We start from the raw sequence: 22,391 nt of genomic DNA, 5'->3' as shown, positions 1-22,391 counted from the left end.
ATCCCATTGTCTTTTGGGCTTTTACTGTCTAAAGTTTACTGTCTAAAGTCCTTCTCAGAAGTTCCGTCGTGGATTTTTTTTTTTTGCAGTGGCAATTTGGGTCATGTGATCACCAACCTGTGGTCACCCAACCATGGTGCCTCCAGCTGCTGCAAAACTACAACTCTCAGCATGCCTTCGGCTGTCCAGGCCTGCTGAGAGTTGTAGTTTTGCAACAGCGGGAGGCACCATGGTTGAGAAAAACAGGGTAGATGTGTCTGAGAAAGTGGTCATTCCTGGGTCAGCGGACTTCCTATAAACTACAGAATGACGTCATCCCCTAGGAGATCAATTCAACTAGCTCTCGGATCCCTCCATTCCCAGATCTGTATGCTGCTGCTGTCTTAATGGGATCAGGATATATAGTAGTTATATACCTCCCGAGGCTGTTCCTTTCTTTCTGCGTTTCTTCTGTTATTGATGTGATTTTCCTAAAATCACTGCAAATTTTGTGCTATTTTACCACAATTGTGCAAATCATGGTAAAAGCGTTGGCAAATCGCCGCAAAAACAGCCAAAAATTCTGTACAAATGAGTGAAAAATGCAGCACGTGAATAAACTTTCATAAAACACCTCAATTGTGATTAAAGGTCAAATTACTTTCGCCTCATGGCAATATTTCTCTTAAAAAGCGCATTTTAAATAAGAAAATGCATCAAAACTGCACATAGTGTGAACTTACCTCCACCAATTTAGGAGTCTAATCCAGTGTTTCCCAACCAGGGTGCCTCCAGCAATTGCAAAACTACAGCTCCCAGAATGCCCGGACAGCCATAGGCTGTTCGAGCATGCTGGGAGTTGTAGTTTTGCAACCGCTGGAGGCACCCTGGTTGGGAAACACTGGTCTTATCAGTCAACATCAGCACTAGCAGCATGATCAGATAGTCAAGTGCAATGATTAAACTCCACACCCTCAGCCAAAGGAGTTATGGGAAATGTTGGCAGCATTAGAAAATCATGTCAGCGATGGAACCGCAAACCTACATGGAGCCTTTCAGCATTACCTAAGACAAGTAATCACAAAGCACAAGCAAGAAACTCTACATTATTCTCTTATAATAGCCTATGAAAGCTTCCCAGAGAGCTTCTTTAAGACGGAACGTTAATGAGATTTGTAAATTACTTCTTTTAAAAAATCTTAATCCTTCCAGTACTTATCAGCTGCTGTATACTCTAGAGGAAGTTGTGTAGTTCTTTTCAGTCTGACCACAGTGCTTACTGCTGACACTTCTGTCCATGTCAGGAACTGTCCAGAGCAGGAGTGGTTTGCTATGGGGATTTGCTCCTACTCTGAACAGTTCCTGACACGGACAGAGGTGTCAGCAGAGAGCACTGTGGTCAGACTGGAAAGAACTACACAACTTCCTCTGTAGCATACAGCAGCTGATAAGTACTGGAAGGATTAAGATTTTTAAACAGACGTAAAACATTTTTTTTTCTTTATAGAAATCATATGAGCAGTTTTTCAATTCCTATCTCATTGCAGCGTTTTTATGCTGTTGCCCATGCACTGCGCGACAGTTTACTGGTATCCATGACCACCAATGCTGCTGATTAATTTAGTCAGCATCGGTGTGCACAACATAATTAGTAAAGCCATAGCTCCATTCTGTGGAACTCGCCTGTTTGTATGCCTGTCACTACTGCTGCATAAAAATACAGTCTGGACCTGTTCTTGAGGAGTGCTGCCTCTATGCTCTCTTCTGCCACCTCTGTTCATCTTAGAAAATGTTCAGAACAGGAGAGGTTTGCTATGGGGATTTGCTCCTGCTCTGGGCAGTTCCTGACATGGACAGAGGTGGCAGCAGAGAGCACTGTGGTCAGACTTAAAAGAATTACACAAATTTCTCTGAAGCATAGAGCAGCTGATACTGTACTGTAAGGGTTAAGATTTTTTCTATATAGAAGTAATTAACAAATCTGTATACCTTTTTGGCACCAGTTGATCTGAAAACATTTTTCTCCTCTGGAGTACCCCTTTCCGCACTAGGACTTATGCATAGGTCCCAGTTCCTAACATGTTAGCGCAACTCAGCAAGATGCGCTTCGGGAGATCGCCGGTGGGCTCCGGCTGTCAACCACAGCCTGGGTACCGCCACAGCTGCCGAGACCGGTATTGCGCCCTGATCACAGAATCTATGGGGCTGACAGGGGGAGGGGGCTCCCCCTGTCCACCAACGGCAATCCCATGATGCAATAGTGGGATCCCGTTGGTTGCCATGGCAGCAGGAGGCAAGCTGATGGCCATAGGCTGGATGGCACAGGCTGAATGTCAGTGTAGTACTGACAGTTATACTGTGATGCTGTACTATAACCTGTAAAGACTGTAAAATATCAAAATAAATTTTTTTTCAATAAAGTGTAAAAAAATTTAAAATAAATGGCCCTTTATTATCACCCCCCCCCCCCACCCAAAAAAAAAAACTATATATACATAATAAGTATTACTACATCCGCAGTGAGTTGTACAATAAAAGGATTACGGGATTTATCCTGCACGATGAAATGAAAAAAAAAATAAACAAAAATACAATTTGGTCCAAAACATGGAATAAAAAAGATCAAAAGGTAGCATGAATCGCAAAAATTGTACAAGCTTGTCCCACACATAATAAGCTCTCATACAATGGTGTTGGACAAAAAATTAAAAAGTTTTGGCTGTCAGAACATGACAATACAAAAAAGGGCAAAAAATGTTGCATGACTTCACAAAGATTTACCACTAATATAAAGCACAATATGTCACGTAAAATCTCAGAATTGCATCGCTAAATTAAAGCATGTCAGAGGTATTACCACTTAAAGAGACACAGGACAGATTTGAAAAATTAGGCCTCGTCAATAAGGGGTTAAATAAACCTAGGACACAAACACTGGCCCTTATTTACTAAGAGTGTTGTGTAGGTTTCTTTGTGGGTTTTAATTCCCTACAATTTATTTTCCATGGTATTTACTAAGGTTTCCCTACACTTTGCTTTTTTTTTACACATGCTCTGATCTGTGTGGTTTTCCTCAGCTCAAATCCACCACATTTTATATGGAAACTTTAGCAAATATTAGGGATCGACCGATATCGTTTTTTTAGGGCCGATACCAATAATCGGTGGAGGTTAGGGCCGATAGCCGATAATTTATACCGATATTCCGGTATAAGTTATTGGCTATTTATCCCCCCCACGACACCGCTGCGGGCGCTTTAAATCAATGCACTGCAGTGGCTTTTGCGGTGCCATAGGTCGCCGCCACCCGCTCCTCTCCCCCTGCCTGTCCGGGGTTCCTGAGTCCTATCACCGCCACCCCCACCGCCGCACCGTGACCGCCCCCCGACCTGCCGCACCACCCCATCGCCTCCCCTGCCCACATACCGCCGCTGCCCCATCGCCTCCTCCCACCCCCGGTGTTATAATTACCTGTTCCCGGGGGTCCGCGATCCTTCTGGCTCCGTCGGCGTCCTGCGCTGTCACTGTGCGTACTGACAGTGACGTCGGGTTTGCGACGTCACTCGTAATTACGCAGCGCACAGCAACAGCGGAGGAGCCAGAAGGATCGCAGACCCCTGGGAACAGGTAATTATAACACCGGGGATGGGGGGGGGGGGGCATCGGCGGCGGTGGGTTGGTGGGGGGGACAGTCGCGGTACGGTGGGTGGTGCGTGGGCGCGGCGCATTATCGGCAAGGTAATTGCCGATACCGATAATGTCCAAAATCGCGATTATCGCCCGATAATATCGGCCAAACCGATAATCCCAAACTATAAAAATATATCATTAATTAAACCGCACGGTCAATGGCGTACACGTAAAAAAATTCCAAAGTCCAAAATAGCATATTTTTTGGTAACTTTTTATACCATTAGAAATGAATGAAAAGCGATCAAAAAGTCCAATCAAAACAAAAATAGTACTGATAAAAGCCCTCATACCACCCCATATGTGGAAAAATAAAAAAGTTATAGGGCTCAGAAGATGACAATTTTAAACATATACATTTTCCTGCATGTAGTTATGATTTTTTCCAGAAGTACGACAAAATCAAACCTATATAAGTAGGGTATCATTTTAACTGTATGGACCTACAGAATAAAGTGTAATTGTTACCAAAAAATGTACAGTGTAGAAACAGAAGCCCCCAAAAGTTACAAAATGGCATTTTTACTTCAATTTTGTCGAACTATGATTTTTTTTTTCAATTTCGCTGTGGATTTTTGGGTAAAATGACTGATGTCATTACAAAGTAGGATTGGTGGTGCAAACATAAGCCATCATATGGATTGTTAGGTGGAAAATTGAAAAGGTTATGATTTTTAAAAGGTGAGGAAGAAAAAACGAAAATGCAAAAACTGAAAAACACTGAGTCCTTAAGGGGTTAAGTTATTTTATTATTTTTCCATGAACTAGAGGTCACTTCTGCACATTGGTCGTTGGGGAGACGTCATCCCTCCATAACCAGCTTCGTCTCATCAATTTTCTTCATTAACCCTTTACTGGACAGCGTTAGATCTGCGTGACGACGCTTCAGATGCTCAAGGGTCTGTCGGAGTTCCTCAGTGGCATCTACCTTGTCCTCAAAGTCTCTGAGAAGAACCTCGTTCCCCAGCAGGCCAGATTTTTGTTTGAGTTTAAGGTTGTCCATCCTCAGACTATCTCTAGCCTGTTTGGTCTTGGTCAATATGTCCCTTTTGTTGCCTACCACAGCCTCAATTTCCATGAGGTTCTCTTTTTGTTCTTGATTCTCGGCCTGGACATACTGGAGCTTCTCCTTGACGTGAGTGAGCACTTGAACTGTGTTGGTGATTTTCTTCCTCAGTTTCTGCAGTTCTTCATTTCTCTCTTCAATCTTCTCATTGTACGTCTGGTTTTCGATTTTCAGTTGCTCAAAGTCAATGAGGTGCAGACCTTCAGCCAGCTCCTCCTTGGATCGGAGGGTTGAGTCGTAGCGATTGATCTGGTTTTTCAGCTTGATGTTCTCCAGACGGACCTGGATGACTTCCTTCTCCTTACGCTCTTCCTTGGACTGTAATAACTCTATTTCTTGGATGAGGGAAGAAGAAGCATTCCTCCCGGCTCCTCGCTTATTGCTGCTAGATAAGATGATCTTCTTCTTCTGTTCTTGGAATGCTGTCCACTCCTTGTCCACCTTACTGACATTGTGCTGACACTGGACTCGCAGCTCCTCTATCTGCTGCTGGTGTAATGCCTCTTCCTCCTTGTACTTTCTTCTCATCTCCTCCAGGGTGCTCAGGTTCTTAACGTAGCGCTGTTCCTGATCAGTCACATTCTTTGTCGTCTCACGACGGGTCTCTTCTCCTTTCTTCTTGCGGAAATACTCATAGAGCTTGTTTTGGAGCTGAGAGTTTTGCTGCTGGATTTTATCACGTTCCTGGACCACGGCATGGTACTGTTGGAGAAGTTCTTCTCGAATCTGCTGATCAACCTCCTCCTGCAGCTCAGGGTCTTGGTCCTCGTCTGTCTCCTCTTCATCTTCTTCCTGTTCTTCTGGAGGAGGCTCAGGTTCTTCCTTTGGTATGGGTGAGGGCGCCTGGTCTGTCTTTTCAGTCATCTCCTGCTCATCTTCTTGTAAGCTCATGGTATATTCTTCAGTTTCATTATGTGGTTCTGATAGGTCATCATGGGATGAGACAACCAGTTCTTCCCCATTTTCAGTGCCCTCTATGTGCCCAGTACTAGGATCTCTGGCATTCTCCTCACCGACAGAAGCTTCAATGTCTTTGGTGCCTTCCTGGCTGGTACTTGGCTCTTTAGTGCCCTCCTGGCTGGTACTTGGCTCTTTAGTGCCCTCCTGGCTGGTACTTGGCTCTTTAGTGCCCTCCTGGCTGGTACTTGGCTCTTTAGTGCCCTCCTGGCTGGTACTTGGCTCTTTAGTGCCCTCCTGGCTGGTACTTGGCTCTTTAGTGCCCTCCTGGCTGGTACTTGGCTCTTTAGTGCCCTCCTGGTTGGTACTTGGCTCTTTGGTGCCCTCCTGGCTGGTACTTGGCTCTTTAGTGCCCTCCTGGTTGGTACTTGGCTCTTTAGTGCCCTCCTGGCTGGTACTTGGCTCTTTAGTGCCCTCCTGGCTGGTACTTGGCTCTTTAGTGCCCTCCTGGCTGGTACTTGGCTCTTTAGTGCCCTCCTGGCTGGTACTTGGCTCTTTAGTGCCCTCCTGGCTGGTACTTGGCTCTTTAGTGCCCTCCTGGCTGGTACTTGGCTCTTTAGTGCCCTCCTGGTTGGTACTTGGCTCTTTGGTGCCCTCTTGGCTGGTATTCAGGCCTCTGATACCCTCCTGACTTATACTGGGTTCTCTTTCACCCTCCTGGGTGATATCTGGATTCTCAGTGCCCTCGGTGCTTGGCTCTCTAGTGCCGTCTTGGCTGGTATTGGTATCTATGGTGCCCTCCTGGCTTGTGCTCGGCTCTCTGGCACTCTCCTGGCTGGTACCCTGCTCGCTGGCGCCCTCTTGACTAGTGCCAGGCTCTGTGGTAGATTCTGTGTCCTGAGCGGTACCACCTCCCTCCGTCACCCACTCACCGCTGTCACTCACGTCTCCCATGTTGGCAGAGCTCAGCCTTGTCCTTCTCCCCTGTACAGACAGCTGACTGGATATAGCAATGCCTGGGCGACTTCACTTGTGTATTTACCTTTCCGTAGGTTTCCATGGAGACGCGTTATAAAGGGCGGGGCCAGGTAGCAGAGCTCACTTTACTACCAAACGCTCAATGGCTGGAGCTCGGTGACATCACAAGCTCGTATTTCGCTGTCCAATCAGCGGCGAGCTCTGAGCCAACGGCCTATTAGAGCCTAGAAGTTCCGAGGCGCATGCGCAGAGCAGTGAAAGCGGCGGTGGGCAGTACCTTAGCGGTTGAGCCCAACAACAGCTCGGCGGCCAAGATGGCGGACCTGGGCAAGAAGTACTGCGTCTACTGCTTGGCCGACGTGACAAGCCTGCGCATCCGCTGCACCGAGTGCCAGGACATCGAGCTGTGCACCGAGTGCTTCTCAGCGGGGGCAGAGATCGGTAATCACCGCCGGTGGCATGGATACCAGCTGGTGGACGGCGGCCGCTTTACACTATGGGGGCCCGAGGCGGAGGGAGGCTGGACGAGCAGGGAAGAGCAGCTGCTGCTCGATGCTATCGAACAGTTCGGCTTTGGGAATTGGGTAAGTTGAGTATTATATCGGCCTGTAGGGGGCGGTGGTGTCTTCGTGCACAACAGTTCCCAGCATTCTCTGCGGAGACCTACTATTTATATTACCTCATGGTTTTTTTTAAATCTGTAAATATTTTTAATTCATTATATTTAACTTTTTTTTTATTTTTTTTTTTTCAAACTTTTTTTTCAATGCTCTTGTTTGGTCTTATATAATTTACTCTAATTTGGTTGAGTTTATTTTAAAATAAAAAAAGCTGTAGAATATATTATACTTTTGTTTTTGTTTTTTTGCACATAAAACAGCAATAAAAATGTTACAGATAATGGATGGAGTGATGTATACAGCTTCATTTAACTTCATCTTTTTTATGTAGTTGTTTTAGTGACATTTCTATTAGTAGGAGGCCCTGGGCTGGGTATGTAGCTGCTGCAGGAGGCCCTGGGCTGGCGTATGTAGCTGCTGCAGGAGGCCCTGGGCTGGCGTATGTAGCTGCTGCAGGAGGCCCTGGGCTGGCGTATGTAGCTGCTGCAGGAGGCCCTGGGCCGGCGTATGTAGCTGCTGCAGGAGGCCCTGGGCCGGCGTATGTAGCTGCTGCAGGAGGCCCTGGGCCGGCGTATGTAGCTGCTGCAGGAGGCCCTGGGCCGGCGTATGTAGCTGCTGCAGGAGGCCCTGGGCCGGCGTATGTAGCTGCTGCAGGAGGCCCTGGGCCGGCGTATGTAGCTGCTGCAGGAGGCCCTGGGCCGGCGTATGTAGCTGCTGCAGGAGGCCCTGGGCCGGCGTATGTAGCTGCTGCAGGAGGCCCTGGGCCGGCGTATGTAGCTGCTGCAGGAGGCCCTGGGCCGGCGTATGTAGCTGCTGCAGGAGGCCCTGGGCCGGCGTATGTAGCTGCTGCAGGAGGCCCTGGGCCGGCGTATGTAGCTGCTGCAGGAGGCCCTGGGCCGGCGTATGTAGCTGCTGCAGGAGGCCCTGGGCCGGCGTATGTAGCTGCTGCAGGAGGCCCTGGGCCGGCGTATGTAGCTGCTGCAGGAGGCCCTGGGCCGGCGTATGTAGCTGCTGCAGGAGGCCCTGGGCCGGCGTATGTAGCTGCTGCAGGAGGCCCTGGGCCGGCGTATGTAGCTGCTGCAGGAGGCCCTGGGCTGGCGTATGTAGCTGCTGCAGGAGGCCCTGGGCTGGCGTATGTAGCTGCTGCAGGAGACCTCGAGATGATCCAAGAAGAATCCCTGTCATAAGAAGAAATGGATGTTACATCGCAGCGCTCCCTGCTGTCAGGAAGTCAATGGGACCGATAAACGGACGGATGTGATAAAATAATTGTGTTTATTACATTAAAGGGGTACTCCACTACCCTGCTTCTAGAGCTCCGCTCGCCAGCGTCCGGAAGTTTATTTTTCCGAACGGCTGTATACGGGCTTCCGTGTTCAGGGCCGCCCCTCGTGATTTCACACCCGCCCCCTCAACCAAAGTCTATGGGAAGGGGGTGCGACGGCCGTGACGTCACGAGGGGCGGCCCTTAATACAGAAGCCCGTATACAGCTGTTCACACAATAAGCTTCCGGACACTGGCGAGCGGAGCTCCGGAAGCAGGGCAGCGGAGTACCCCTTTAAGGCCCCTTTAGAAACCTCCGTTATTATTCCTGGCAAAAAGTCTTGAAAACGGCCGTCAAAAAAAGTCCAATTCATGTCGGGGATTTTTTGAACATCCTTTTGCATCAGTTATGTCCGTTTTTTTATTTTATTTTTTTTCTAATGTCAGTTATTTTTACCAGCACCAGCACAAAAGATGGTGCATGCACTAACGTTTGTTCCGGCATAAAATAAAGGGGAAACACTGGACATCAAAATTTAACATTGAAGTCTAAGGAAACTGGATGTTCAAAAAAAATAAAATAAAACATCCGTTATTGTCAGTTTTTTAACATCCGTTTTTTGTACCAAGCATGCTCAGTACAGCTTTGCAAAAAAAGGGGTTAAAAACCTGATAAAAAAAAAAAAAAAAATAAAACGGATGTAACTGTAATAATGGCTGATAATGGATGATGGTCATCAATTATCACCCGTTATTACCAGTTATTGCATCCAGTTATTGTAAAATAACTGCAGTAAAAAAGCAGGATGATACCTGTAGTGTGAAAGGGGCCTAACATGGGACAACGTGTTTCGAGGGTCAGATTACCCTCTTCATCAGGACCATATTTATGGACCTGACAAATGGGGTAATCTGATGCTTGAAACACTTTGTCCCATTTTGATATAATAAACACTTTATTAAGGATCAACCGATTCGGTTTGGCCGATATTCACGATTTTGGACGTTATCAGTATCGGCAATTACCTTGCCGATAATGCACCCCCCACCATCGCACCCCGCTGGCCCATTGCCTTCCCCATCCCCGGTTTTATAATGACCTGTTCCCGGGGGCCGCGCTATTTCTGGCTCCTGCGCCGTCCTGTGTTACGCTGTGCCCTGCGCAGCTAAATGACGAGTGACATCGTCAACGCCACGTCACAGTCAGTCCGCACAGTGACAGCTCAGGAGGACGGCGCCGGAGCCAGAAGTAGAGCGGACCCCGGAAACAGGTAATTATAAAACCAGGAATGGGGGAGGCAATGGGGCAGCAGTGGTCTCTGGCCGGGGCGGTGTGGTGGGGGGTACGGTGGGGGGGGGGGGGCGTTGATAGGACTCGGGACCCCAGGACAGGCAGGGGGAGAGAAGCGGGTGGCGGTCTCTGGCACCGCAAAAGCTGCTGCAGTTCATTGATTTAAAGCGCCCGCTGGTCTGTGTAGCTTCCTTGGGGGTTGGTCTATGTACCATTTATTTATTATATATATCTGTCTCATGTAGTCACATGTAGCTCAGTGTTTCCCAATCAGGGTGCCTCCAACTGTTGCAAAACTACAACTCCCAGCATGCCCAGACAGCCGTTGGCTGGGAGTTGTAGTTTTGTAACAGCGACAGGCACCCTGGTTGGGAAACACTGATGTAGCTACTATAGGGGACCTTGAGCATTTATAGGAAATGCGTTGGGTTGGTCAATGTAACTTCTGCGGGGAACCTTGGGTGGTCTGTACATTTTATAGAAAATACATCTGGACAGTCCGTGTTTTATAGGAGACCTCAGGGCGGTCTATGTGTCTTCTGTAGGAGACCTCAGGGCGGTCTATGTGGCTTCTGTAGGAGACCTCAGGGCGGTCTATGTGGCTTCTGTAGGAGACCTCAGGGCGGTCTATGTGGCTTCTGTAGGAGACCTCAGGGCGGTCTATGTGGCTTCTGTAGGAGACCTCAGGGCGGTCTATGTGGCTTCTGTAGGAGACCTCAGGGCGGTCTATGTGGCTTCTGTAGGAGACCTCAGGGCGGTCTATGTGGCTTCTGTAGGAGACCTCAGGGCGGTCTATGTGGCTTCTGTAGGAGACCTCAGGGCGGTCTATGTGGCTTCTGTAGGAGACCTCAGGGCGGTCTATGTGGCTTCTGTAGGAGACCTCAGGGCGGTCTATGTGGCTTCTGTAGGAGACCTCAGGGCGGTCTATGTGGCTTCTGTAGGAGACCTCAGGGCGGTCTATGTGGCTTCTGTAGGAGACCTCAGGGCGGTCTATGTGGCTTCTGTAGGAGACCTCAGGGCGGTCTATGTGGCTTCTGTAGGAGACCTCAGGGCGGTCTATGTGGCTTCTGTAGGAGACCTCAGGGCGGTCTATGTGGCTTCTGTAGGAGACCTCAGGGCGGTCTATGTGGCTTCTGTAGGAGACCTCAGGGCGGTCTATGTGGCTTCTGTAGGAGACCTCAGGGCGGTCTATGTGGCTTCTGTAGGAGACCTCAGGGCGGTCTATGTGGCTTCTGTAGGAGACCTCAGGGCGGTCTATGTGGCTTCTGTAGGAGACCTCAGGGCGGTCTATGTGGCTTCTGTAGGAGACCTCAGGGCGGTCTATGTGGCTTCTGTAGGAGACCTCAGGGCGGTCTATGTGGCTTCTGTAGGAGACCTCAGGGCGGTCTATGTGGCTTCTGTAGGAGACCTCAGGGCGGTCTATGTGGCTTCTGTAGGAGACCTCAGGGCGGTCTATGTGGCTTCTGTAGGAGACCTCAGGGCGGTCTATGTGGCTTCTGTAGGAGACCTCAGGGCGGTCTATGTGGCTTCTGTAGGAGACCTCAGGGCGGTCTATGTGGCTTCTGTAGGAGACCTCAGGACGGTCTATGTGTCTTCTGTAGGAGACCTCAGGGCGGTCTATGTAGCTTCTGTAGGAGACCTCAGGGCGGTCTATGTAGCTTCTGTAGGAGACCTCAGGGCGGTCTATGTAGCTTCTGTAGGAGACCTCAGGGCGGTCTATGTAGCTTCTGTAGGAGACCTCAGGACGGTCTATGTGTCTTCTGTAGGAGACCTCAGGACGGTCTATGTGTCTTCTGTAGGAGACCTCAGGAGGGTCTATGTAGCTTCTGTAGGAGACCTCAGGGCGGTCTATGTAGCTTCTGTAGGAGACCTCAGGGCGGTCTATGTAGCTTCTGTAGGAGACCTCAGGGCGGTCTATGTGGCTTCTGTAGGAGACCTCAGGGCGGTCTATGTGGCTTCTGTAGGAGACCTCAGGGCGGTCTATGTGGCTTCTGTAGGAGACCTCAGGGCGGTCTATGTGGCTTCTGTAGGAGACCTCAGGGCGGTCTATGTGGCTTCTGTAGGAGACCTCAGGGCGGTCTATGTAGCTTCTGTAGGAGCCCTCAGGACGGTGTTTCTCGCTTCTCTAGGAGACCTCAGGACGGTGTTTCTCGCTTCTCTAGGAGACCTCAGGACGGTGTTTCTCGCTTCTCTAGGAGCCCTCAGGACGGTGTTTCTCGCTTCTCTAGGAGACCTCATGAAGGTGCTTTTTGCTCCTCTTATCTATGATCTATAGATCTCTTCTCCAGTCTTCATAGATCCCACAGTTTGCCTGTCTTGGGTTTGTATACTGTACATATTTGCCAAACACCTTACACATGCAGGCCCCACGTAAGAACAGGGGTGAAGTATTTTCCATATTTTTGGGTTAAACCTACAATAGATAGAGCAAAGTAGCGCAAAAGTAACAAAGTGATGACCCTACAGTGACCATTACATATTCAAGGTTTTCCAGACCACTAAATGACAGATCTGGTGGGATGGTACCAGAGGAGATACCCTGCTGGTCGGATTTGGCATCGAAGAGGTACTCCAGTGGAAAACAATTTATTTCTTTCTTAACTTTTTTTTAAGTTGATATGAAAAAAATAAAACATACCGTATTTGTAAATGACTTCTATTAAAAAAATCTTAATCCTTTCACTTACCAGCTGATATATGCTACAGAGAAAGTTCTTTTCTTTTTGAATTTCTTTTGTCTGACCACAGCGCGTCCATGTCAGGAACTATCCAGAGCAGGAACAAATCTCCATAACAAACCTTGCCTGTTCTGGACAGTTCCTGACATGGACAGAGGTGTCAGCAGAGAGCACTGTGGTCAGATAGAAAAGAAATTCTAAAAGAAAAGAATTTCCTCTGTTGTAGGGCTGCAACGATTAATCGATGAAATCGATTAAAATCGATAACGGGATTAGTTGTCGACGAATCCCGTTATTGAATAATTGCCCGATTCGTTGTCTGCCGTCGGTGGCGGCAGTGAATGAATTAATGAAGCCGACATGTCTCTGCCGCTGCCCTGCTCCTAGTGCAATCAGCGCACCACCGGTGTGAGGTGAGACTTCCGAACGCGCTAGGAGCAAGGCAGCAGTGGGGACATGTAGGGCGGCGGCAGCAGGGCCGCCCTTTAGACCGCAGCCCCCACCCTTGTAGACAGCTCACCTACAGCTGTCCTCTGTCGGGGGCTGCCGCTCCGCTGCACAGTTCTCCCGTCCGCATCACGTTGTGCTATGGAGGACCATGTGACACCACCTCCTCCCCTGCGCCCGGCGTAACGTTACGGAGGAAGCAGAGTGTATGTCACATGGTCCTCCATAGCACAACGTGATGCGGACGGGAGAACTGTGCAGCGGAGCGGCAGCCCCCAACAGAGGACAGCTGCAGGTGAGCTGTCTACAAGGGTGGGGGCTGCAGTCTAAAGGGGGTGGGGGCTGCTGTCTACAAGGGTGGGGGCTGCAGTCTAAAGGGGGGGGGCTGCTGTCTACAAGGGTGGGGGCTGCAGTCTAAAGGGGGGGGCTGCTGTCTACAAGGGTGGGGGCTGCAGTCTAAAGGGGGGGGGGGCTGCTGTCTACAAGGGTGGGGGCTGCAGTCTAAAGGGGGGGGGGGGCTGCTGTCTACAAGGGGGGGGGGCTGCTGTCTACAAGGGTGGGGGCTGCAGTCTAAAGGGGGGGGCCTGCTGTCTACAAGGGTGGGGGCTGCAGTCTAAAGGGGGGGGGGCCCTGCTGTCTACAAGGGTGGGGGCTGCTGTCTAAAGGGGGGGGGGCCCTGCTGTCTACAAGGGTGGGGGCTGCTGTCTAAAGGGGGGGGGGGCCCTGCTGTCTAAAGGAGGGCCCTGCTGTCCAGTGGAGACTGTATGGACCTCCAATATCTGACTCCAGCACAGTCTGTAGTGGTGGTCCTGGTCGGAAGTTATGGAAGTGTAATACCGCCACAAACAGAGCGGATCCGTCTTTGAAGTAAGAGATGGGATCGCTTGTCTGTGGAGCGGCTGTAAGCTCTGTGTGTGTCCGACCTCATTCATAGTCGATTGAAGAACACAGATGGGAACAATACTGACAGAAGGCAACAAACAGCAGCTGCTGCTCTCAATAGAGGACGTCCTATCCTGCATGTGAATACAATATAGTGAAGGAGGTAATAGACTTCTATATGTACTACTATAGATTATTACATTTCACATAGGAGGTATGTATTTTGAGACTCTCAAACTCTCCTTTGGGGAGAAAGTTGAATTATCTTCTGATGGATCAGCTGGTGATTTCAGGTGAAAGGTTCTAGATCAGTGGGTTCTATATTGTGGACCTCCAGCTGTTGCAAGACTATAACTCCCAGCATGCATGTTAAGCGTTTTAGTTTTGCACCAGCTGGAGGTCCACAGTTTGGAGACCCCCAATATAGATTTTACATGAACATGTGGCCAGATGCATTTGTTTCGACCAGGCATAGGCAACCTTCAGCACTCCAGATGTTTTGGACTACATCTCCCATGATGCTCTTACAGCTAAAATGCTGACACAGCATCATGGGAGTTGAAGTCCAAAACATCTGCGGTGCCGTAGGTTGCCTATGCCTGGTCTAGACCATTGTTTCCCAATCGGGGTACCTCCAGCTGTTGCAAAACTACAACTCCCAGCATGCATGTTAGGAGTTTTAGTTTTGCAACAGCTGGAGGTCTACAGTTCGGAGACCCCCGATATAGATTTTACATGAACATGTGGCCAGATGCATTTGTCTAGAACATTGTTTCCCAACCAGTGTGCCTCCAGCTGTTGCAAAACTACAACTCCCAGCATGCCCGGACAGCCTTTGGCTGTCCGGGCATGCTGGGGGTTGTAGTTTTGCAACAGCTGGAGGCACACTGGTTGGGAAACAATGTTCTAGAGATAGATGGGATCCTCATTGGTCACGGAACAAATTGGCCATGAAAGCAGCGGACGTTCTGAGCCCTTTCCAGTATTTTTACTGCAGCATTTACATCTGTAAAATTGTAATCCATGCATCTTTATAGTACGTGGACGGGCACACACTAATTTCTTCATGGCACAAAGGCACGAATAGAGATCTGAATCTGAAAGGCCAGGCACAGATAAGTGGCATGTTACCGGGTGATGACATGAAGCAGAGGATTCCTCTTTTTATTGACTAAAGTGGAGAATGCCCTTCTGTACCGAACCATTTAGAGAGGTTGTTGGGTTTATTCATAATGCCACCTGCGCCATCTTACTAGCATCTGCTGTAAGATGAGGTCAGCAAAACGAGGCCAAGCAGACGAGATGCAATTTTTATCTATTTCCTGAAACAGTCCAAAAAAAAAAATGTTTGTGCCTCATTGCATTATCCAAGTTTAGCTTTGTCATCCTTCAAATGAGTAATGGACGTTTTAGCCATGTTTGCCCCTGATCTGCTTGGGCATAAGTCTTGGTTTTTATATGATGTAGATTGTATAAATCTGCTAATTTACCTATTTGTTTGTTTTCCCATTAGGAGGATATGGCTGCCCATGTGGGCGCATCCAGGACTCCCCAAGAGGTGATGGAACACTACGTTAGCATGTATATTCATGGGAACCTTGGCAAAGCATGCATACCAGACAATATTCCCAACCGAGTAACTGACCACACTTGTCCTACGGGTGGTCCCCTGTCCCCCAGCCTGACTACTCCATTACCTCCTCTAGACATCACGGTGCCAGAGCAGCAGCAGCTGGGGTACATGCCTCTTCGTGACGACTACGAGATAGAGTATGATCAGGACGCTGAAACGCTCATCAGCGGCCTGTCTGTCAATTACGACGACGATGACGTTGAAGTAGAACTTAAAGAGTCTTGTGTGGACATGTACGTCCGGAAACTGAAAGAGCGGCAGAGAAGAAAGAACATAGCCCGGGACTATAACTTGGTACCTGCATTTTTGGGAAAAGATAAAAAGGATAAAGAGAAGCCTGCCAAAAGGAAAATCTCCAAAGAGGAAAAGGAACTGAGGTTAAAACTGAGGCCGCTCTATCAGTTTATGTCCAGTAAGGAAATCGAGGACTTCTTTGAGAATATGCACAAAGAACGAATGTTGAGGGCCAAGCTTCGAGAGCTGCAGAGGTACCGGCGAAACGGCATCACCAAAATGGAAGAGTCCGCAGAGTACGAAGCTGCCCGCCACAAGCGGGAAAAACGCAAGGAGAACAAAAACACTGCAGGCTCCAAAAGAGGAAGGGAAGACGGGAAAGAGGGAGAATTTGCCGCCATCGAAAACCTTCAAGGTTTCGAGATGTTATCGGATAGAGAAAAGGTTCTCTGCAGTTCCCTCAACTTGTCCCCCACTCGATACTTGACTGTGAAAACCATTATTATTAAGGACCACCTCCAAAAAAGACAGGGAATCCCATCAAAGAGCCGTCTTCCCAGTTACTTAGATAAAGTCCTAAAGAAAAGGATTTTAAACTTCTTGACGGAAAGTGGCTGGATATCCCGGGACGCTTCATGATAGCGTGTGGGGTTTTTTTTTTCGCCCCCCCAAAAAATGTTTTTTGTATCAAAAATATCTATAATATATATATAAAAAAAAAACTTGTACAGATCAGAGGCTGGATTTTACTATACTTGTGTATATATATTTTTTAAAATACACATGATGGTTTTATTTGTACAGTGATCTAGTTTTCACAGTGCATTGGAATGAAAGCCACCGTTCTCTTCCCAGTGCTATAGAGGGTGCTACCTAAATTGCTAAAACTGCAGAATTGACCCCAAGTAGGGCAGCTTTTTGTATCGCAAGCCTTCTGTGTGGAGGACTGTGTGATGCCAATACATGGAACTGTAAAGTTACTCACCAGAACCAAACTACTTTTGCCGCCACACGGTGGGACTCTCCTGGCCTTTGTCCTTGCTGCAATGTGCGTTACATTCAAGTTGTGAGGGCTCCTGGGCCATGTATGTGGGCTTTTTCTTTTTAAGCACAATTTATTGGTCATTGTTGGGTATTGCTGAGAGGTAATCTGTTTCTGTGTACAGCTTTACTTTTAGGGTAGTGTCGCACAAAGCGTATATGCAGCGTACTTCATGCTGCGCAACATCCGTGGGAAATATGCTGTGTATTCACCTATGAAGGGCACACAGGGGGTACCCGCCTCAGCCCTGTGTGTGCGGTGAGGTTTGGAGGAGGGGCCAGTGTACTGACATGACTGTCACGCACAGGCCCGTCTCCAAACCTCACTGTGCACACAGGGCCGCTGCGGGTATAGCCTGGCGTGTCTGCTCATAGAGAATATGAAGCATATTTCACACAACGTATATGCTATGTGTGACCCTGCCCTTAAAGGGGTACTTCGCCCCTAGACATCTTATCCCCTATCCCAAAGATAGGAGATAAGATGTCTGATCTGTGATCTCTTATGCAGCCCCCCAGTCATCAGCCGCATGGAACGAAGTTTGCTCTGTGCCTTATGACTCACGATACAGGGGCCCCCTCCCCCGTGCTGTCATGCCCCCTTGCATTGAGGGGGTGGAGCATGACATCACAAGGGGGCGGAGCCGTGACGTCACGATACTCCTGCCCCTGTATCGTGACTCATCAGGAACGGAGCAAACGTCGATCCGTGCAGCTGATGTTTGATGGGGCTGCAGGAGAGATCCCAGGGGTCCCCAGCAGCGGGACCCCCCACGATCAAACATCTTAACCCCTATCCTTTGGCTAGGGGATAAGATGTCTAGGTGCAGAGTACCCCTTTAATGTGCATTTCGAATTCCACCTTCTACAATGTTCACTGTGACTGCTAAAGACCAGCTAAACCTTTAATGTAAGATATTTTGTATCTGTAATATGAAGTCCATAAAATTATCATCAGGTTGGATGTTGTTTCCGTATATAGAGTCCGTTCGTAACGTTGGCCATGCAAAGTCCCTCAGCAAGACGGTACATGTCTTAAATTGCCACACGGGTGCTGGGTAAAATATTGCCAGTCAGTCCTTAAAGGGGTACTCCGGTGGAAAACGTATTTTATTTTATTTTTTTAAAGCAACTGATGCCAGAAAGTAAAACAGATTTGTAAATTACGTCTATTAAAAAATCTTTACCCTTCCAGTACTTATTAGCAGTTGTATGCTACAGAGGAAATTCTTTTCTTTTTGAATTTCTTTTTTGTCTTGTCCACAGTGCTCTCTGCTGACACCTGATGCCCGTATCAGGAACTGTCCAGAGCAGGAGAAAATCCCCATAGCAAACCTATGCTGCTTCGGACAGTTCCTAACACGGACAGAGGTGTCAGCAGAGAGCACTGTGGACAAGACAAAAAAGTTCAAAAAGAAAATAATTTCCTCTGTAGCATACAGCTGCTAAAAAGTACTGAAAGGGTAAAGATTTTTTAATTGAAGTAATTTACAAATCTGTATAACTTTCTGGCACCAGTTGAAGAAGAAAAAATATATATATATTTTTAAATAAATGTTTTCCACCGGAGTACAGTAGTTAGGAGCACTGGCATGGGCTGAAATATTTTGGGTAAGGCTGGGTTCACATCACGCTTTTCAACTACGGTTCCCGTATACTGTTTTTAAAAGTGCATACAGTTCCGCCCGTTTTTATATAAAATAAAAAAAAAACATAAGTTTTTGAAAATTCTTGGGTGGGGACTTTAGGATGTAAATGCGCATGTGCAAAGAAACGCATATGGTTTTGCCATATGGAACCGTATACATGTGCGTTTCCTATTGACGTCCGTGTTTAAAAAAAAAAAAAAGTATGCGGTTGCAATACGGGTTTTTAAACTGGAGTCAAAACCGTGGTTGAACACGTTTTGGAGTACTGTTAAAAACCGTATTGCAAACAAACCGTACGCAACCGTATGCATCAGGGTGCATACGGTTTGCAAAGCTTTGTCTATGTATACGGTTTTCAATACCATTCCATACGTTTTCACTAATGAAAACGTATGCGGGAACCGTAGTTGAAAAACGTGATGTGAACCCAGCCTAACCTATATGAGTTTAGAGTGCCATAAGGGTAGTTGTGCCTACTCCCACAGGTAGGGTAGGTTGGGATGTTCTCTTGACCCATCAGTCTTCTGGACATCTATGATCTGATGGCTTTATGGGTCGATATGCAATATCTGGTTAGATCAGTAGCCACAGTGTATCCTAAGATAGTGTTTCCTTACCAGGGTGCCACCAGCTGTTGCAAAACTACAACTCCCAGCATGCCCGGACAGCCGTTGGCTGTCCGGGCATGCTGGGAGTTGTAGTTTTGTAACAGCTGGAGACACCCTGTTTGGAAAACACTGCTGTAAGATTTCGATGGCATCTTAAAGGGGTACTCGGGTGAAAACCTTTTTTCTTTTAAATCAACTGGTGGCAGAAAGTTAAACATATTTGTAAATTACTTCTATTAAAAAAAAATCTTAATCCTTCCTGTACTTATTAGCTGCTGAATACTACAGAGGAAATTATTTTCTTTTTGGAATGCTCTCTGATGACATCACGAGCACAGTTCTCTCTGCTGACGTTATTATAATAATAATAATGCTTTATTTATTGTTGTCCTTGGTGGAATTTGAACCCAAGTCCCCAGCACTTCAAGGCAGCAGTGCTAACCACTGAGCCACCATGCTGCCCGTAGCATACATCTGCTATGCAACTGCTATGCATGGTTGCTAAAATGGACAGAGATGTCAGCAGAGAGCACTGTGCTCGTGATGTCATCAGTGTTCCAAAAAGAAAGGAATTTCCACTGTAGCATTCAGCAGCTAATAAGTACTGGAAGGATTATGATTTTTTAATAGAAGTAATTTACAAATATGTTTAACTTTCTGCTACCAGTTGATTTAAAAGAGAAAAGGTTTTCACCGGAGTACCCCTTTAACAAGAATTTATTTTTCCCTTTGCCTGGTGGTTGTTTACCCCATTTTCCAGAGAAAGGCAACACTTATCACACAGTAAACAAAATGACTTTATAAAATGATGCGGGAAGGAAAGCTCACACATCGTAATCCACGCTTGATCATTTTTTCCCCTCGCAACGGGGAGCCCCTCCATAAACGAGAACAACTTGGCTTCATTCACTTCAATGGAACAGAGGTGCAATACCACACATTAGGGTGCATTCACACCCCGTTTTTGCAATACAGTTCCCGTATCCGGTTTATGATGAAAAACTGATTCCTCAAAACCGGACTAAACTGGATCAAAACGTGTGTACAAATTTTTACCCGTATACGGTTAAAAACTTTATACGGTTTAAAAAACGATGTCCGGTTGCATCTGTTTTTAAGAAAAAAAAACGTATACGTTTTTAACTTTTCACTCCATTATGAATAAAGTTTCACTTGTTTGATTTGAAATTCCAAAAACCGTATGGTGAAAACCGGATGGAACCGTTCGCACATACAGTTCTTTATGGTTCCCATTGACTCCCATGTTTAAAAAAAAAAAAAAAAACGTATACGGTTTAATACAGTTTTTCTACCGGACCAAAAACCGTGTTAGTCTACGGTTTTGGGTACGGGGAAAAAAACTGACAAAACCGTACAGGATGCAAAACTGACACAACCTGATGCATCTTTTGGCATACGGTTTTCAATACGGTACCGTATGGTTTTCACATTGAAAACGTATATGGGAAGTGTATTGCATAAACGTGGTGTGAATGCACCCTTACCTGAGGTCAGGGGTGTTGCTGTTTTTGAAACAATTCTGCTCTGTTTTTCTAAGAGGTGATAACTGATGGATAGTGTTGAGCACGAATATTTGTAATGCAAATTTTTACCGTGAATATCGGCACTTCGCAATTTCGCGAATATTTAGAATATAGTGCTATATATTCGTAATGACTAACATAATTTTTTTTTTTTTTTTTTTTTAACATGCTAATTTTTATGCAAATTTTTGCATGGAACAAAAAGTGAACAAACAGCGAATTTCGCGAACATAGGACGACTAATCGTCAATATATTCCCGAAATATCGCACATTCCAATATGGCCCCTGCCGCTCATCACTAGTAGAGATGAGCGAACTTACAGTAAATTTGATTCGTCACGAACTTCTCGGCTCGGCAGTTGATGACTTATCATGCATAAATTAGTTCAGCTTTCAGGTGCTCCGGTGGGCTGGAAAAGGTGGATACAGTCCTAGGAAAGAGTCTCCTAGGACTGTATCCACCTTTTCCAGCCCACCGGAGCACCTGAAGGCTGAACTAATTTATGCAGGATAAGCAATCAACTGCCGAGCCGAGAAGTTCGTGACGAATCGAATTTACTGTAAGTTCGCTCATCTCTAATCAGTACTGATGGATAGGTTTCTTATAGGAAATGGTCACCCGTAGCCGGTCAGATTATATTACTCCTAAATATTTTCCTTTCGTATCAAACACTGTCAGAATACTGAGGATGCAGAAGTGCTTAGTAAATATATAAAGTCTATATGTATGTATACAGTTTCCATATCATATTTATTTATTTTTGGTTAATTTTGTAATTATATGTATAGTGTTTTTTTAATTTTATATTTCTACTATACCTTTTTTTTTTTTTTTTTTTTTTTTTTTTTATTTCACACCAAAATGCCTGGGGTAAAAAAACAAAAAATACAAAAAAATTCTAAGGGAAATGTGATGTTCTGTGCTATGCAATGTGTCATTAGACTGGAATCTTTTCGTTGGACGTCCATTGCCCGCAATAGACGATCCGTGCGCGTCGATAATGTTTTAAATGATAATCTATTGGAATTATTGTTGGAATTATAGGTGTTCTAGTCTCCAAACTGTGGACCACCAGCTGTGGCAAAGCTGCACTCTGTTGGCTGTCCGGGCATGCTGGGAAATGTAGTTTTTTAATATCTGGAGGTCCACAGTTTGGAGGTTGTTGGTTACCTGATGGTTGGGTCGGTGCCAGAACTGCAGAGTTCCTGAGAAAATGTTCCCCTTTTGTTCCTGTCTAGACTTTGTGCCAGTATTTGAGCATGCTGGGAGTTGAAGGTTTGCTACATCTGGAGGGCCACAATTTGGAGACCACCAGTCCAGATCTTTATAGGAGAACTATCATAAAGGACAAGTTATGGATAGGGGATAAGTGTCTGATCACAGGGGGGTCTTACCGCTGGAACCCCTATGATCTCCTGCACCCTGGCACTGTCTAGGAACAGAGCGTATCGACCCCCGCACAAAGCAACGGCTGACGCGCCCCCCATGTATCTCTATGGAAGAGCCTAAGATACCTGAACACTGTATCTCCAGCTCTCCCATAGAGATATGGAGGGGGCGCGTCGGTCGCCGCTTCTTGTGGGGCTCGGCACACCCCGTTCCTAGGGACTGACGGGATACCGTGCAGGAGATCGCTGGACGCCCTGCGATCACTTATCGGTTCAGGTTTCCTTTTCCCCCTAATGTAGTCTTGTGGTTTACTATAAGATGTAAATAGTTCAATGCATTCTGTAAAATGAGGGCTGCATTTCTGGGAAAACCAATGCCAATACAAGACGCCATGCTGTGTCATTTCTATTCACTTTATTACCTTATTGAGGGAAGAAAAAGGGGGTCAACAAATTTATACCCTTGCATGCCCCTTACTGCTACCCACCATTAGCCCCTT

General features: G+C 46.9%; 2 protein-coding genes across 2 annotated transcripts; one reads left to right on the top strand and one right to left on the bottom strand.

Annotated features, from left to right (window-relative positions):
• Positions 1 to 4,397: 4,397 nt before the first annotated feature.
• On the bottom strand, positions 4,398 to 6,741 carry CCDC96 (coiled-coil domain containing 96). The gene has a single exon (XM_056555072.1). The coding sequence runs from the start codon at positions 6,584 to 6,586 to the stop codon at positions 4,472 to 4,474; it is 2,115 nt and encodes a 704-aa protein (XP_056411047.1). The 5' UTR covers positions 6,587 to 6,741; the 3' UTR covers positions 4,398 to 4,471.
• A 100-nt stretch (positions 6,742 to 6,841) lies between these two features.
• TADA2B (transcriptional adaptor 2B) lies at positions 6,842 to 17,137 on the top strand. The gene is made up of 2 exons (XM_056555073.1): positions 6,842 to 7,194; positions 15,306 to 17,137. Exons 1-2 carry the CDS (start codon positions 6,853 to 6,855, stop codon positions 16,296 to 16,298), a joined length of 1,335 nt encoding a protein of 444 aa, XP_056411048.1. The 5' UTR covers positions 6,842 to 6,852; the 3' UTR covers positions 16,299 to 17,137.
• Positions 17,138 to 22,391: the final 5,254 nt, after the last annotated feature.

This window comes from Hyla sarda, chromosome 1, assembly GCF_029499605.1.
Source record: "Hyla sarda isolate aHylSar1 chromosome 1, aHylSar1.hap1, whole genome shotgun sequence".
Classification (NCBI taxonomy): Eukaryota; Metazoa; Chordata; class Amphibia; order Anura; family Hylidae; genus Hyla; species Hyla sarda.
The sequence above is the reverse complement of the archived record's forward strand: the minus strand, read 5'-3'. Positions and strand labels throughout refer to the sequence as shown.

Bases quoted from the DNA above. Each gene is read 5' to 3' on its own strand.
- TADA2B (XM_056555073.1), top strand. From the start codon at position 6,853: ATGCGCAGAGCAGTGAAAGCGGCGGTGGGCAGTACCTTAGCGGTTGAG. The intron at 7,195-15,305 runs GTAAGTTGAGTA...TTTTCCCATTAG, and splicing joins AGTTCGGCTTTGGGAATTGG to GAGGATATGGCTGCCCATGT.
- CCDC96 (XM_056555072.1), bottom strand. From the start codon at position 6,586: ATGGGAGACGTGAGTGACAGCGGTGAGTGGGTGACGGAGGGAGGTGGT.